Source organism: Acartia tonsa, chromosome 5 (genome assembly GCF_053477335.1).
Source record: "Acartia tonsa isolate MP-2025a chromosome 5, ASM5347733v1, whole genome shotgun sequence".
NCBI classification, from domain to species: domain Eukaryota; kingdom Metazoa; phylum Arthropoda; class Copepoda; order Calanoida; family Acartiidae; genus Acartia; species Acartia tonsa.
The window spans coordinates 16,511,076-16,527,418 of record NC_137264.1 but is presented as its reverse complement, the minus strand read 5'-3'; the positions used below and the strand labels follow the sequence as shown (position 1 = coordinate 16,527,418).

Genomic DNA, 16,343 nt, shown 5'->3' with positions numbered 1-16,343 from the left:
GCTATACCAGGGTGTAGAGAGGTACCCTGTTTAGTGGACAGTATTATGAGGCATACTTGTTAAAGTTGAAGGACAGGGACGGTAACTTAAAAGTCTTTTTAAACAAGAAGTTTAACATGTGGATTGATAGAAGAGAATTTTTTGTGAAAGAAATTTGAGGGCAATAACTTTATGTTGTGTAGTCAAAGGAATAGATTGAATCATGTTAAAGCCTGGTGAAAGTCTATGGAGGCCAGAAGCAGTTCTGACGCCCAAATTTATTGTTGAACATTAATTCAAAATAATTAACTCTTGCTCAATTTCTAGACTACAAATCTTATTCCATTGATTCTGAAAGATCTTGTTATTGGTGATAGCAAGTTACTTATTATACTTTTCTTGCATAAATTTAGGCTAACTAAGCAGCAAATGTGAGAAAATTCAGATTTTTTGGGAAAAACTATGAAATTTTGGGTAAAAAAGTATTTTTCAAAAAAATCCACAAAAATGATCAGCTGTGATTTAACGAAAGTCATGTACTGAACCGTCATCGTCTCCCGGTCATGACTACATAGGTCTTGTGAGACGTATGTCAAAAAAAACCTGTTTCCTATCCAGGACACCGGTGTTTTGCATGTTAATGTAAAAATGGCGATAACGCATGAGACAAAATGGTTATTCTTTACATAAAAAAATCCCTCGCTTTAATATTTTCTTACTTGTGAGATCTTAGGTTTCTGGCCAGTCGGTTTGAATGCCAAGACGGACTGGGAAAAGTTGTAGGGGATGTCAAAACCCTCCTCAAAGAGCTGGTTAACTTCCTCCAATTCCTCTGGGGTGGGGGTAAAGTCGAACCGCTCCCCACAACCGGGTCCTGGTGTGTACCTAAAAAGAAAAATAATAAAAGAAGTATTTGTATGTTACAATTAAATTATTTGCAGAAAAAACAATTAAAACATGCCTGACAATTGCAGACAATTTGCAGCCGCAGCAGACAATCAACCAAAGGTTCAACCGCTGCTGCCACTAAGCCAACAAACCGCAACAATTAAGAGCTGCATTCAGCGGCCGTTATTCAGAAAATTTATTTCATTTGAATTTGCTGGAAATTTGGATATTTTTGAGGCGTAATGTTCACGAAAACGTGTTTTGTTCTGTACCCAAAGAGAAGTGGGTAAGAAGTGGCTTAGAATTGTTTGTCAGAATCCTAGTCCCTTGTCCATGGCTTTACTAAGCTCCCTTTAATAATGTATACCTAACGACTAAACCCTATAAAAAAATATAAAAAGGTCTTTTTAACATTTAGTTTACTAAGAAAAATGCATATCCTCCTATTATATATAGTAGTGAGGGATTTTTTGTCTGCAGCTTAAGATTTAAATAACTACTTAAACCGATCAACTTTTCCATTGTAGAGATGCTTTACATAATTCCCTTGGTGGTTTTAGGCTATTTCATTTTTAGATTTAAGCCTTGGGATGGTTTTGGCTATTTTTTCTGCCTCCTCTTACCTACCCCCTAAAATACGAAGCAATATGATGCTAGAGGCGCAGCCGCTAGTTATAAATAAAGAAAAAGAAAGAAAAATAATCATATTTTATTGATAAAAAATTATGTGAAAATCATTGTATTCTTTAGAACTTATCAGAACAGGCTTGGCTCCAAATTTGATTGATAAAACAAGGAACATCACATTTTTAAAAAATATTGTAAGGCAAAAATTGTTTTTTTTTCTTAATTATATTCAGATGGGCTCGATAGAATGCTCTACAATTTTTTGGTTAGTTTAACATTAGTCATGAGTAGGATATAGAACATTTTCCAGGGAAAATATAACTCACCCCTCCTTTCTTTATGACCTCTATAAAACTTCATAAGCCCAGTTTTCTCAATTGACATAAGTCTAATTAAATTCTCCCCTACCTTATTACCGTCAACTGTTAATTATCTTTTTCTACCTGCGAATGTTATTTCATAACGAGATATAGCATGTGACAAAGCCCTAGAGCAGCTTTGTTACTGACAAATTCTCAATAACCCGTCAATCTACAATAAATTCTTAAAATATTTTTGTCTTAGACATTAATCTGATTTTTCCTCTCGCATTCAAGAAACTAAAAGCTAGCATCTACAATAATTTTTTCTGTAAAGGCGAAGCCTATCTTTATTAAGGTTTGGTACTTACGTCCGTAAATTATAGCTATCATCAATGATAAAAATATGTTAGAATCATGCTATCAAGTTTAAACTTTAATTGAAGATTCCTGGAATATTTTAAAAAATTAAGAAAGCGTAGCAATTCTTTACTGCATTCTTTACTCTATTCACCCCTTTTGCACAAGTTGGTTTTAAAAAGATATTTTGGCTTCAACTTTTAATACTTAAAAATTTCTAAAGGTGATTCTAGTACGATTAGGTTAATGAAATAAGCGAGGCATCTATGTAATCAAGTCTACAATTGTAATTACATAGCTATTTTATGCAAAACATTTTGCTTATCAGCTATTTGATATTTTGAAAATTAAAATATTTTTTGACAGTAAGTAGCATAACTACTCTTGGCTTAAATGAAGCTATAGACATATATATTTCAATTTAATGAAAGCCTCTAAATCAGGGAGTAAGGGAGGGGACAATGGATCAAATATTCAATTTTTAGGGGTCTCAGACTTTGGGTACTAGCGCACCAAATGCCGCTAACTCGCAACGTTAGTTTTGAATATTGCAGACGAGTATCAATAAACTTAATTTGTTATGAGATGGCTGGTTTTAACAATTTTTTTTCTCCAGAAAATATCATTTCATAGATAAAAACTTTATTGTGATATTTATGTAATAAACAATCTAAGAACCCTTACAATTTGTGGTTATGGGGCTATGGGGTTGAACGGGTTCCAGGGAGATTTTTCTTGTAATTAATTAGAGAATGGTTACGTCATTCTGATGTGCTGGTAATCTAATTTTCAAATGAATGTTTTTTTTCTTGGAACTTTTTTCTTACTTTATAGTTTTCTACAGGGGGGGGGGGGGGTTAATGCAACCATCTCGTAATCAATGTATAAATGGCACTTAGAATTCGAATTTCAATCTGAAATTTTGCATGAGTAATCCTTGGTAGGTATATTTTCCCTAAATCGAAAAAAAAGTTGGAAAAGTAACGGCTGGCAGCTGGCGGCTCAGCCGTTTAGCCGTTTTTTGCCTATTTTCAGGGCAAATTCATCATTAATTACGTAGGAATCAACTTTTAAAAACATATTTTTGGTTTAATTCATGTTAAATGATAACAATAACCATTTTTTAAAATTTCTAGTACCAGCTGCTAAACAGCTAGAACCGGCTGAAAACGGCTGGGAGCCGCCAAGAGTATGAAGAGTAGATAGGGCATGTGAGATGTCTAGGGGTAGGTTTTTATGGTTGCTGAGCTCAAAAATGCTACCAAAAATAGTGGCGGCCCATCCATATGGCAGCTGGGTAACAGCTGCAGCTCAGCTGGGAGCAGCCAAGAGTAGAATCAGTAGATAGGGCTTGTGACGAGTCTAGGGGTAGGTTTTTATGGGTGCTGAGCTCAATTATACTACAAAAAATAGAAGTAGCCTATCAATATGGCAGCTGGGTAACGGCCGCAGCTCAGCTGGGAGTGGCCAATAGTAGAATGAGTAGGTTTAGCTTGTGACATGTCTAGGGGTAGGTTTTTAGGGGTGCTGAGCTCAAAAATACTGCCAAAAATAGTGGCCGCCCATCCATATGGCAGCTGGGTAACAGCCGCAGCTCATCTTTAAGCGGCCAAGAGTAGAATGAGTAGATAGGGCTTGTGACATGTCTAGGGGTAGGTTTTTATGGGTGCTGAGCTCAATACTACTACCAAAAATAGAAGCAGCCCATCCATATGGCAGCTGGGTAACGGCCGCAGCTCACCTTAGAGTCGCCAAGAGTATGAAGAGTAGATAGGGCTTGTGACATGTTTAGGGGTAGGCTTGTGACATGTCTATTGCCTAGGGGTAGGTTTTTATGGGTGCTGAGCTCAAAAATGCTACCAAAATTAGTGGTGGCCCATCCATATGGCAGCTGGGTAACGGCCGCAGCTCACCTAAGAGCGGCCAGGAGTATGAAGAGTAGATAGGGCTTGTGCCGTGTCTAGGGGTAGGTTTTTATGTTTGCTGAGCTTAATACTACTACAAAAATAGTGGCGACCAATCCATATGGCAGCTGGGTAACGGCTGCAGCTCAGCTGAGAGCGGCCAAGAGTAGAATGAGTAGATAGGGCTTGTGACGTGTCTAGGGGTAGGTTTTTAGGGGTGCTGAGCTCAAAATACTAACAAAAATAGGGGCGGCCCATCCACATGGCAGCTGGGTAACAGCTACAGCTCAGCTAGACACGTCACAAGCCCTATGTACTCATTATACTCTTGGCCGATCCCAGCTGAGATGCAGCTGTTACCCAGCTGCCATATGGAAAGGCCACCACTATATTTGGTAGTATTTTTGAGCTCAGCACCCATTAAAACCTAACCCTAGACACCTCACAAGCCCTATGTACTCATTCTACCCTTGGCCGCTCCCAGCTGAGCTGTAGCTGTTACCCAGCTGCCATGTGGATTGGTCGCCACTATTTTTGGTAGCAGTTTTGAGCTCAGCAAGCATAAAAACCTACCCCTAAACATGTCACAAGCCCTATCTACTCATTCTACTCTTGGCCACTCTAAGGTGAGCTGCGGCCGTTACACAGCTGCCATATGGATGGGCGGCCACTATTTATGGTAGTATTTTTGAGCTCAGCACCCATTAAAACCTAACCCTAGACACCTCACAAGCCCCATGTACTTATTCTACTCTTGGCCGCTCCCAGCTGAGCTGTAGCTGTTACCCAGCTGCCATGTGGATTGGTTGCCACTATTTTTGGTAGCAGTTTTGAGCTCAGCAACCATAAAAACCTACCCCTAAACATGTCACAAGCCCTATCTACTCATTCTACTCTTGGCCACTCCAAGGTGAGCTGCGGCCGTTACCCAGCTACCATATGGATGGGCGGCCACTATTTTTGGCAGTATTTTTGAGCTCAGCACCCCTAAAAACCTACCCCTAGACACGTCAGAAGCCCCATCTACTCATTCTACTCTTAGCCGCTAGCAGCTGAGCAGCGGCCGTTACCCAGCTGCCATATGGATGAGCTGCCACTATTTTTTGTAGTATTATTGAGCTCAGCACCCATAAAAACCTACCCCAAGACACGTCACAAGCCCCATCTACTTATACTACTCTTGGCCGCTACCAGCTGAGCTGCAGCTGTTACCCACCTGCCATATGGATTGGCTGCCACTATTTTTGGTAGCATTTTTTGAGCTCAGCAACCATAAAAACTTACCCCTAGACATGTCACATGCCCTATCTACTCATCATACTCTTGGCGGCTCCCAGCCGTTTTCAGCCGGTTCTAGCCGTTTAGCAGCTGGCACTAGAAATTTTAAAAATGGTTATTGCTATCATTTAGCATGAATTAAACCAAAAATATGTTTTTAAAAGTTGATTCCTATGTAATTAATGATGAATTTGCCCTGAAAATAGGCAAAAAACGGCTAAACGGCTGAGCCGCCAGCTGCCAGCCGTTACTTTTCCAACTTTTTGTTCGATTTAGGAAAAATAGACCTACCAAGGATTACTCATGCAAAATTTCAGATCAAAATTCGAATTCTAAGTGCCATTTATACATTGATTACGAGATGGTTGCATTAAACCCCCCCCCCCCCCTTTTATTAACACACCCTTTAAAATTTCCTCAACATTTTCTGGATACATCTGGATTTCATGGTCTTTCAGCGAAAACTCTTAAATTGAATTAATTGCCCATTGTCCCCTCCCTCCTCTAAATGCAAGTTGATTCCAAACCCTTGTGCCAGTAAACGCCAAATTGTTTTTTTCTTATTAAATAAGGCTGCTTTTGACAACTTTGACCATTTATGTAAATTATAATATAAGTTGTATTAATAAATATGTCAATAACACAGGAAAAGAACAAAAAAAAACACTTTGACTAGAATAATTGGATAAACAAAGATAATATTATCCATAAAAAATGTTAGATATCCTAAAAGAAGGTCCTTACTAGTGAGGGGTGCACATTGTATTGTAAATTACACTGGTACTTAAAGTTTCCAAACCACGTCAACTGAGTTATTGGTTAAAAAAAATTTGGTTACTTTTATTGAATAGGTATTAATTGGTTGATTCAAAACTAGCAGTATCCTAACGTTTCAACAGATAATTTAAAATAATAGGAGGGGTAATGTTTATTATTATTGGGAATGTATATCAATTTATCGTCCATTGTCTTATCATTTTAAAACTCTAAGCACTTTTCCTTTTCAACATAATTTTAGAATGCTCCGTTTATAACGGTGTGTCCAATTGTCAAAGGTATTAACGATTCAAGTCAAATAAATACAGGACATTCATACGTTTATGAAGCACAGACACCATCAAACGTTATCATTTGGAGGGGGTGTGGGTTAGAGTGGGTCACTGTGGGTAGTATCCTTACCGAAAAAAACTCTAAAACCCTTCCCAAATTTTTATCTCGCGTCATTGTTTAATATCCTTAGATTTTAAAATTTAGGTAATTTTTTTTCACATTGCTATTCCCCTCTCCGCCCCCATTTAATTGTTATCCGCGAGTTAAAAATTTTGAGGAGGTAAAAAAAATGTCGTGCGTTTCGTGCACTATTTTACCCCTTATCCCCAAAGGTTGTTTACCCTCATATACAGACCTTAACACCCACTACCCTAAATAAAAAGCATGGACGTCCTTGACTTATAGAAAAGCTTCGCTTAAAAAATACTATAAAAAGTAAAATACATCTTGTCAATTAGGAATAAAGCTTTTATTTTTAATGCTTATTAATTAATTATAATTGGCTATGATCGTCAATCGGGTAGTAATAACAGGAATAAATAAATAACAAGGATAATTATGTCCATATTAAGCGTTGAAAAAACAAGTTAACAACTTAATTGAAAAATGTAGTATAAAAGGTGGTAAGGTTTTTTTCGTTGTAAGACTTTGCAAACAACTCAACAGATTTAGTTCTTTCGTTTAGGGAATCTTAGCATTGCATCTGGGATGGTTTTATGCCTTTTTATTGACGCCATTCTCCTACCTCAAAAACAAACCCTTTAGATGTCATATAATGTCTTATATTTAAAAGATTTAATGTTTTACTCTTGACGGGTAATGTCAATAAATCTCTCAATATATTGAAAGTTAGCTCATTTAACTTCAGGCAATTGATAATATTTTCAAGTTTATAAATCAGTCAACGAATAAAGAATTTAAACTAATTGCCAAATGAAGTCATTTACCTATCATCGAACCCTGCATATTAAAAAGGACGCTTATTAGGTAAGTATTATGATTAGTATTAGGTATATTATATAAAGAGAGGGGTAGGTTTCTGGTAGAATCCGTAAAAGTGTGTGTTTTAAGGCTTAAAATAGTAGTAGAACGATAATATTCACTAAATATGTGTATTTCTTATTGAAAAGAATTACCTATAGACAAAATTTTTTTAAAAAATTTAACATAAATTTTTATCGTTCTACTACTGTTTTTAACCCTAACACATAACCTTTACGGATTTTACCAGAAACCTACCCCTCTCTTTCTTAATAACTTTCATAAATGATGTTTTATAGCCGTGTACCCCCCCCCCCCACACTCTCCTAACAAACGCACACAATTTTTGAGGTGGTTAAGAGAATATAAAAATTAAAAGCTTTGACGTCCTTGTCCGCAAACCAATATGAGACTCTTCTCTCTAAATAGGATTAAAAACCAGTGAAAACTTTCAAAATTCAACAAGCCGTTTGAGCAAATTTTGTGCCTATATTTGTGCTTACCTTGGTTTCTTTTCCACAGACATAAGATGCTTTGTATTCTTGAGTATAGCCAACCATGTTGGGTCATATTGGAAACATATGTCCTCGTTCTCAACAGGTCCACCAATATCTAGTACTTGCAGAAACCTGCGCCTAAAATCATAAAAACTTAGGTTCTATCTAATAAATAGATTTTTTTCCAGAATGCATTGGGACAAACTTTATATATTGTAGTTTTGAAGTCGTTCCGTTAAGATTTTGAACCACTGATCCGATAGAGGTCTAATTAGGTCACAGGTGGCATAAACTATTTCATTTTTTAATTAGCGTATAAAAAATAACTATTTTATGTTGTGTTTAGAAAAAATAATTTCAAACAAACCTTTGTACAGTAAAGAACTATGATAAAGAAGGTTGACAAGGATTAGATGTAATTTAATCGAAATATACTCCTACAATTGAGCTGTGTGTTTTTCCTTGGATAGTCTCTTTTCAACAACAGTTCCGTGTATTATTCCAAAAAATAATTCTTTCTGATTGAATACCTAGGTTATCTCGTGCTTGATAAGGTGATGATGTCTCAATATGCAATCAATTAGTTCAAATCTTATTTATTATAAATATGTACAATGTACAATACATAAAAGAAACCTATAAGCAAGTCAAAGAGTAACTTAAAATTAATTTTGAGATTGTATAATGTATAGTATGTGAGAACATTTCTATATTTAGAAAGGAATTGTTAATGAAAAAAGTTTACACAAAACTTATTAAGATTTCTGATGCAACTGAAATGCACAAACCTGGAACAGTTATTTATCGCATCGGATTATAGCCAGCTTTCCGCGGATATTAACATTAAGAATTAAAAACAGTTTAATTATCTCCGAGGTGCCGAAGACCCGGGCTAACTAAAATGGTATTGATTTTTATTTGAATATTCGTGGAAAATTATCTGGCATACGATACTATAATGACATAATATTTAGTATGATTAAAAACCGGTTCTAATACACCGGAAATAATCGGTTTCGAAGCAATACTGAACAAAGTATTTCAACAAGATAAGTTTTTGTTAAACTTTTTCCGTTGGTTAATGAAAAATTAGATTTACAAAACCTAGGTATAAAACATCAAAAAATTATTTTAAGTTTCTTTAAGCAAATAAAAATCACCTTAGATAAGGCAAATTTTAAAGTATAGGGCTGACTAACGCGTATTTTAGAGGTTTAAAGAGTCATTGAAACGTAGCATAAAAAGTTAAAAACCAAATTTATGAATGGGTATATTATTTTAGATTTGCCTGTCCCTGTATTCCAGAGAGTTGCACTTATGAGAAGTAAAAATGATTCTGATAAAAATTACCACCAAATATAGAAACGTAATTGATTAAATAATAATGGTCATAACACGCAATTTCATCTATAAATTAATCATAATGTTAATGAGAAAAGCAATGCAATTGAAGAAAATTCAAGATAAAAAGTCAAAACAAAACTCTTAATTGATATATTGACAAAAAATATTTTGTTTCACCACTTTAAGTTCAAGAAAAGTGAAAAATGTCCAGCATTTTGAGTCGAAATTCTATCAAACGTTTTGCTGAGTTCAAGGTGTCTCTATTGACGATCGTCAAATGCTAAAAAATCTGAATGTGAATCATCAAATAACCACAAGTCAAGGGTTCCACAAAAAGATTTACCATATATTATACTAGCGGCTTCGCCCCTAGCCTCTAGGGGCTTTGCCCCAAGAGGTGATCAAAAAAAATTAGGCGAAATTCGTAAAAGGACCAAGGAAATCTTCTGCATAAAAAAAGGACCAAGAAAATCTTCTGCAAAAAAAAGGACAAAGGAAATCTTCTGCAAAAAAAATGGGGGGGGGGGTTATTTTTGGGGGGGTTGGGGGTGTCCCACCCCCCAAGAAAATAGCCTAAAACCAACACAGGACCAGTAGGAATACTCCCTGAAGAGTAGAATCCGATCGGTTCAGTGGTTACCAAGATCTTAAGCTTCAGACGGACGGACAGACAGACATCAAGCTACTTTGTATTATAGATATCAGAAGAATAGGTATAAGTCTTAAAAATATATTTTTTCTCTTAAAAAAAACAATGAAAATTAATTTCTTTTTTGGAATCAGTATTGTAATGTCCATTGCTTTAAATAAATGCAAAAAAAAATTAAGATTCACTACTGGAAAGTATTAAACATTACTTGCTCTTGTTTATGTAAAGTCATCTTACACTAATCTACAGATATACAAAAACAGATATTAATTACAGAAAGAAAATGTGTTACATCGTTATTAACACACATCAATAAATTACAGAGTGAGGGAATCGAACCCTTGTATAAAAACTAAAATAACTTACCCAGGTAAACATTTGTCAAGAGCCAGAAACTTGGTTCTCTCCCCGTCCTCGTGCTCAACTACAAAACAGTTATTATTATCGTATTAAAGACAGGTTTCCGCGAATAGTAAATTAAAATTATAAGATTAATTCCTGTTATGTTGGAACCGAGGGCCAAAAAAATGGCATTGATTAATTTTAACATTTTTTTATCGTCAGTGAAAAATTGTCTATGTCAAAAAACGATATATTGTTTTTTAATATGGCTCTGAACCGATTATAATCCAACAGATACCAATCGGTTTCGAAGCATTACTTAAATTTTTCTTTAACTATTTGAAACTGTCATTAAATATCATTAATTCTAATTGTAAGAATGTTTGATAATTATTATTCAATAAAATAATCAGTTTTCAAAAGGGATGTTAGTTTACACTTATGGATCGTACGTTTTCAAGCTCCAAACAGACAAACACAGACAGACAATCTGTTACTTTAAATAGGGGATTGTGTACAAGAACAATAACTTACCCAAGGCAGCGAATTTACAATGAAGATGAGCTGCAAACCAGTAGTCAGGCTTCACCGTCTCAAGGATTTCCTTAATAAAATAAATAGATATATAAAACACAAATAAAACACAGTTTAGAAGGATATTGCTTATCTGCCCGGATGAAGCTTAAGATCTCATCAACCCTGGACTGATAAGGTCTTGCATTTCAGTGAATATATGCTTGTCATATTTCTCATTTGGGTAAAGCAATTCGAATTATCAGATTACTACATATATCATTTTGTTAAAAGTGAATAAATTTAAAAGTACAAACTTTTGAATTTTTTTTCTCACTTAGATGTATTACCTATAGAACTAGGCTTTTGTACCAAGTTTCAAGAATCTAGCTCATTAGAGTAAAACAATAGAGGAAAAAGGGTTAAATAGATGTATCCCCCCATCACAACCGTCTTGTGCATCCTTTCTATTGGGTCATTGAAAATCAACCAATGGTATCGCTTATATTACACAGCCAAGTAGCAGAAAATAATTTAAAAGCAGGCGAAAGAGGTCTTTGAAAAATGAAGGGAGGTAGTTGACTGTATATACATCTATACTAAAGGTCTGTTTCTAGCTCAATATTTAAACCATTTTGTTCACTGTTTAAGTTTAGATGTCATTACGCCCCCCCCCCCCTCCTCCAGCATTTTTACTACTAAATATTTAATAGTATTTCATTATTAGCTAGGTACCTTTTTACATTATTAATTAACCCCCGCAAAAATTTTACCCTAGGGGTAAAAAATTTTTGGGGGGAGGGAGGGGGGAAATTTACCCCTGCCAACAGATTAAATTCGCGGCGCGTTTAACGCGCAATTATACCCCCCCCCCTCAAGAAGCAAATTACCTCCACTCTTAAAAATTTTTTACCCCCCCCCCTCTTATATCTAAGGAAGGGAGATGTAAATGATTGTCAAATTAATCTACACGCCTTTATAAGCTAACAAAAGGAAACTAGCCTAATCTGCACTTCCTATAAATTATAACATCCTTGTTTAATTGTAACGCAAAAAAAAAGGAAAAAATGTAATTAAATAAGGAAACATAACATTAGCACGTCTTGCAATGTTATTACACAGAGAGAGGGGACAACGAACTTTTTATTACACTAGTCCCCAAAGTTGTACAATTACGTTTTCTTAATTCGTTGGATTAACAACTTTGGAGGCTTTTTCTGAATTTTGATTGGTTGGTTTGTTGAGTTGAGTGTTCAAACGTTTCAACCACTAATTTTATTCTACAGAAGGAGTAATTTTGTGTGTCATCATTGGGGATGTATATCAATTTGTCGGCCATTGTCTTATCCCTTTAGATTCCTGGCTATTACGCCTTCTTTGCAAGATGATATTCTCTCATTACAGCTTAAAAAAGTGCCAATGTATTATTTTATTCTGTTACACATCTGATATTTTAACGTCTTTTGTTATGATGTGTTTTGTAGCAAACTGCATGGTTCAATTTACGCCACAACGGCAAGAACACTCGAGGTTAGAAGGAGGTGGGGATTATTACTCTCCCAAAAAAACTCTGAAACCGACCCCAAAAAAATTATTGGACGTCCTCACGCCACAGTTAGGGGTTGATTAACCAACTGTTTTGTATGAAATTTCATACAAAAATACTATGGATTAGTAAATTGTATAAGAAGATTTTAAGTATTTTCTGCAAACAAAATTAATAAGTAATATTATTATATCCTTTTCTTTTATAAACACGGTTACATATGATAATTTTGTTCGTAGGTACACGTTTTTATTTCATTGCAATAAGAATTAAAGATATATCATCGCAGAGCTTATATTCTTTTGTGTCTGCCCGTCCATAACGGACGATTGGGCTCGGTGTTCTAAGCGCGTCATATTTATAATAAACGCTTCTTAAATGCAAGTCCACTAGGTATACATCCTACATACATTGATACGATAATAGCCATAGAGTGACGAGAAAAGAGTATTGCCTAATGTGGTGCCTAAACGAGTAATTAGACGAAGTAAATGGGTGAAGACAGTGTAAAATTTGAACAAGTGAACTGTAGAAATCATGGAGAAAAAGTTAAGAGGAAAAGCGAGAAACAAGATGATTCAGAGAAAAGAGTAGAACAAAGCCTACAAACAACTTGCCGAGATTGTACTTCTCAGGGAGAATACCTACTGGCCCATTAGTTACTTTAAGCTATTTTCAGATTTTAAAAAGAAAATTTTGTACATAAGAAATAAAAATAAAAATGAAACCTACCCAAGTTGGTCCTGATCCCAGTTTATCCTGCTCAATTTCTTCCTGTTAAAAAAATTGCATTTCTCTACTTAGGTAATCTTATCTTATGAAGAGATAATCAATATATTTTGTTGTTTTATTGTCAATAATGCGATGATTTTATCTTTATCGAATTATAGAAGTGTGAAGTAATAGATATTTATCGCATACTATTATAGACAGCTTTCCGCGGATTTTAAAATGAAAAATTATATGATTATGTTGGCCCCGAGGTGCTTAAGGCCCCGGCAAACATAAGTTTTCAGTATAGCTGAGAACCGGTTCTAATTCACTGGATATTAATCGGTTTCGATGCCATACCGGAAAATAAATTACAAAGTATCTTCATATCATATTTTATTCCGCTAAATTAGAACCTGCTCGGAGCCATTTTAAAAGATTAAGTTTCTTATTGTGTTATTAATCATTTCAATGAGTTATTTAAGCAAACAAAATTTAGCATAAATGGATATTTAAATCCCAAGGTATTAAATGATCGAGCGTTAGCTCATCATTTAATACTGAGGGATTTAAATATCTATTTATGCTAAATTTTGTTTGCTTAAAGAACATTCTATTGCAACAAAAAGGTGATGTTAGCAAATAATTTCTTGAATAAAATCATAAAACGTTTTTTCATTTAATTTTCATTTTTTTCACTGTTGTGTTTTTATTTGACATTAAAAATAAAAATCATAAAAAATCTTCCAAATCAAAGAGAAAAAATCTTTGAATTATTGGCCAATTTAAGTTCAAAGATTTTTTTTATTGTAAAAAGTAAATTTTTTAAAAGTATTTTAGAAAAAAAATCTTCTAACAAAAAAAATTATCATAATCCAAGATGGCGTCAATACATGTAAAATAATATTTTCAAAACAAAAAATTAAAACTTGAATATCTTTTTTCACAGATTGAATTTCAAAAATCGGTCTGACAGTTTTTCCAAAGTCAGAATGATCTATCGAATGAAAAAGGTTTGAAACTGATAGAACATTTCTTTATATTAAAACATATTTTTTCTCCCGTTTTTTCCCACACTTCCAAAAAATGAAATTCAATGAAAATTAAATGGTTCTCACGTTAAAAAATTTTCTCATGGGTTCAAAAAATGAATTTAAATGAAAATCATATGTACCATTTAAATCAAAATAAATGGTTCCCACATTCTAAAAATTTTCCCACGCTTGACATTCTTGAAAAATGCCAAATAGGACATTTAAACAAACCAAAGATCGCGTTTTTTGCAATGGCATGAAAAATTATACTCAAATAAAAATAAACACTGTTTTGTTGGCACTCTGACCATCGAGGCAAATAAAACTGGACTAATGACTTTTCATTTTATTATCCAAGGAAAACTGCCTATAATACGAGGGGATAAATGCTTATTATTTTTTTGATGATTGATTTATCATACAGATAAAAAAGTACCTGATGTTTTTTTCAGAATACCGAATTATTTTTGCAGCTTGTCAGAAAAACAAACAATTTCTTGAATTACATTTAAAATACATATTGTTTGATTTCTCGTATAGTGTTAATACAGTACAACGATTATTATATTATTTCATCCCAGTGATTTTACGAGATAAGACAATAGATAATAAATTTATGTACAATGTACATCCCCAATGATAATAAATTATAGCCACTGTTGGTTTTAATTTTTTGAATAGCCAATCAGGATTTGATAAATCATTTTCAACCTAATAATTTGGGGCGCATGCCACCGCCAAAACCTTACGATGGATTCTTTTGTTATGACTAGAGTTGGTACGCGTAAATAAATTATCAAATACAATATATTAGGGTTAGAATCCGTCAAAAAATAAAAATCCGGAATCTGTCAAAAAAAATAAGAATCCGGAATCCACGGATTAATCCGTTTTTTTGGGTGGATTTTTGAAAGAATCCGAATCCGGTCCAAAAATTGGACGGATTGCCAACCCTAATCTTTAACAGTATTATAAGAGCATATAACCAACTTAATATATTATTTCCGGGATCTTGAATGGATTCCTTGAGTAAACATATACGTTATTATGTAATCTAATTGAAACAGAACTCCAAAAAAATGTGCAGTAAAAAATGTTTTTCTCACATTTTTATTCTTTCAAACTCATAGTGGAAAAACAAAATTTCCAAACATAACGAAAAACTTATTAAAAACTAATTATACAAAATATTGTACCTTACTTCTCTTCCGGTATTTTTGAACCTTCAAAGTTATAAAAGTTTGAGAGATGGAAACTTTTTTACCTTCTTTTTGAATTGTGAACTAATATTTTTTTGGACGGTATTTTAATTCAGTGGCGTGAACATGGTTTTGCAAGAGATGGTGCGAAAAATTTGAAACCCCATCTTGCGATAATTTTAAGAAAGAGTTATTTTTTAAAAACTTTACACGCCACTTTACTGGTTTAGGGGGTGTCGCAGTGGAATGTAGGTCAAGGGGGGTAAGTAGAATGCGAGGGGGGGGGGGGGGGGGAAATTAGAGATGCGATTGAGTGTTTCTTTTTAGAGCTTTTATACGCACGATTTTAATAATTTTTTATTAGGATACAAATCATCAAAAATATTAGCCATCACTGTTCTTATCGTTTAAGAGCAACCAGCAAAAAAAAGCTAGAAAGGCAGTTATTAAGCCTTTTAAAGTCAATTAGGAGCACACAACTCCTTCATATTTTTATTAAAATTGCAATTTTTTTCCCTGAAAATGTTTCTTGAATCTCATCAGCTGTTCAGCGTTTCCATACTTTGTTACTCCTCTAAATTATTAACAATTATAGAGTAGCTACGACATAATCTTTAAGAAGAAAAAGATGGAGAGAGAGAGAAAAGAGAAAATAGCAAAATGGCAACAAAAACAAGTGTAAAATTTACGATAGTGGACAAAGTAATGCCACGTCTTGCGGTCGTAGCGGCCATGCGTCATATTGAAGTGTGACGCAAATTTCATATGATATCTCAGTTTTCGCTATTGGATTTACTATTTTTATCTATAAGATAAAAGCGATTCCTGTGAGATTATTTGATTCGCTAGGTATATATAAAGATATTTTTTTTCAAATCGTGAAATCTGGGATCTGAAATTTGCGTCACACTTCCAACATGACGCATGATGAAAAGTGGGGAATAGAATAAGGTATGGGGTAAAACCGGTTCCCATAATGCCATCGTTTCTAGTCCTTGAGTTAAACCCAATCAAATTTACATTATATTAGGATTGAAACGGTCACACATAGAGTAGCTAGGGTAAGGCAGGGCGAATCCGGTAATTTTTTCGTTTTTTTTTTGGAAAAACAGGAGGTAAATAATTTTTATATAATATAAATG

At 34.3% G+C, this 16,343-nt stretch overlaps 1 protein-coding gene across 1 annotated transcript in view; it reads right to left on the bottom strand.

The window, feature by feature from the left end:
* ldbr (lariat debranching enzyme) overlaps positions 1 to 16,343 on the bottom strand; it is a 73,138-nt gene that overhangs the window by 38,405 nt on the left and 18,390 nt on the right. The window contains exons 7-12 of the mRNA XM_080160548.1: positions 15,721 to 15,775; positions 12,990 to 13,034; positions 10,733 to 10,802; positions 10,223 to 10,280; positions 7,870 to 8,001; positions 699 to 864 (exon numbers count right to left, since the gene is read on the bottom strand). Of these exons, the coding sequence (XP_080016674.1) occupies positions 699 to 864; positions 7,870 to 8,001; positions 10,223 to 10,280; positions 10,733 to 10,802; positions 12,990 to 13,034; positions 15,721 to 15,775 (526 nt within the window). The remainder of the gene's footprint in view (positions 1 to 698; positions 865 to 7,869; positions 8,002 to 10,222; positions 10,281 to 10,732; positions 10,803 to 12,989; positions 13,035 to 15,720; positions 15,776 to 16,343) is intronic.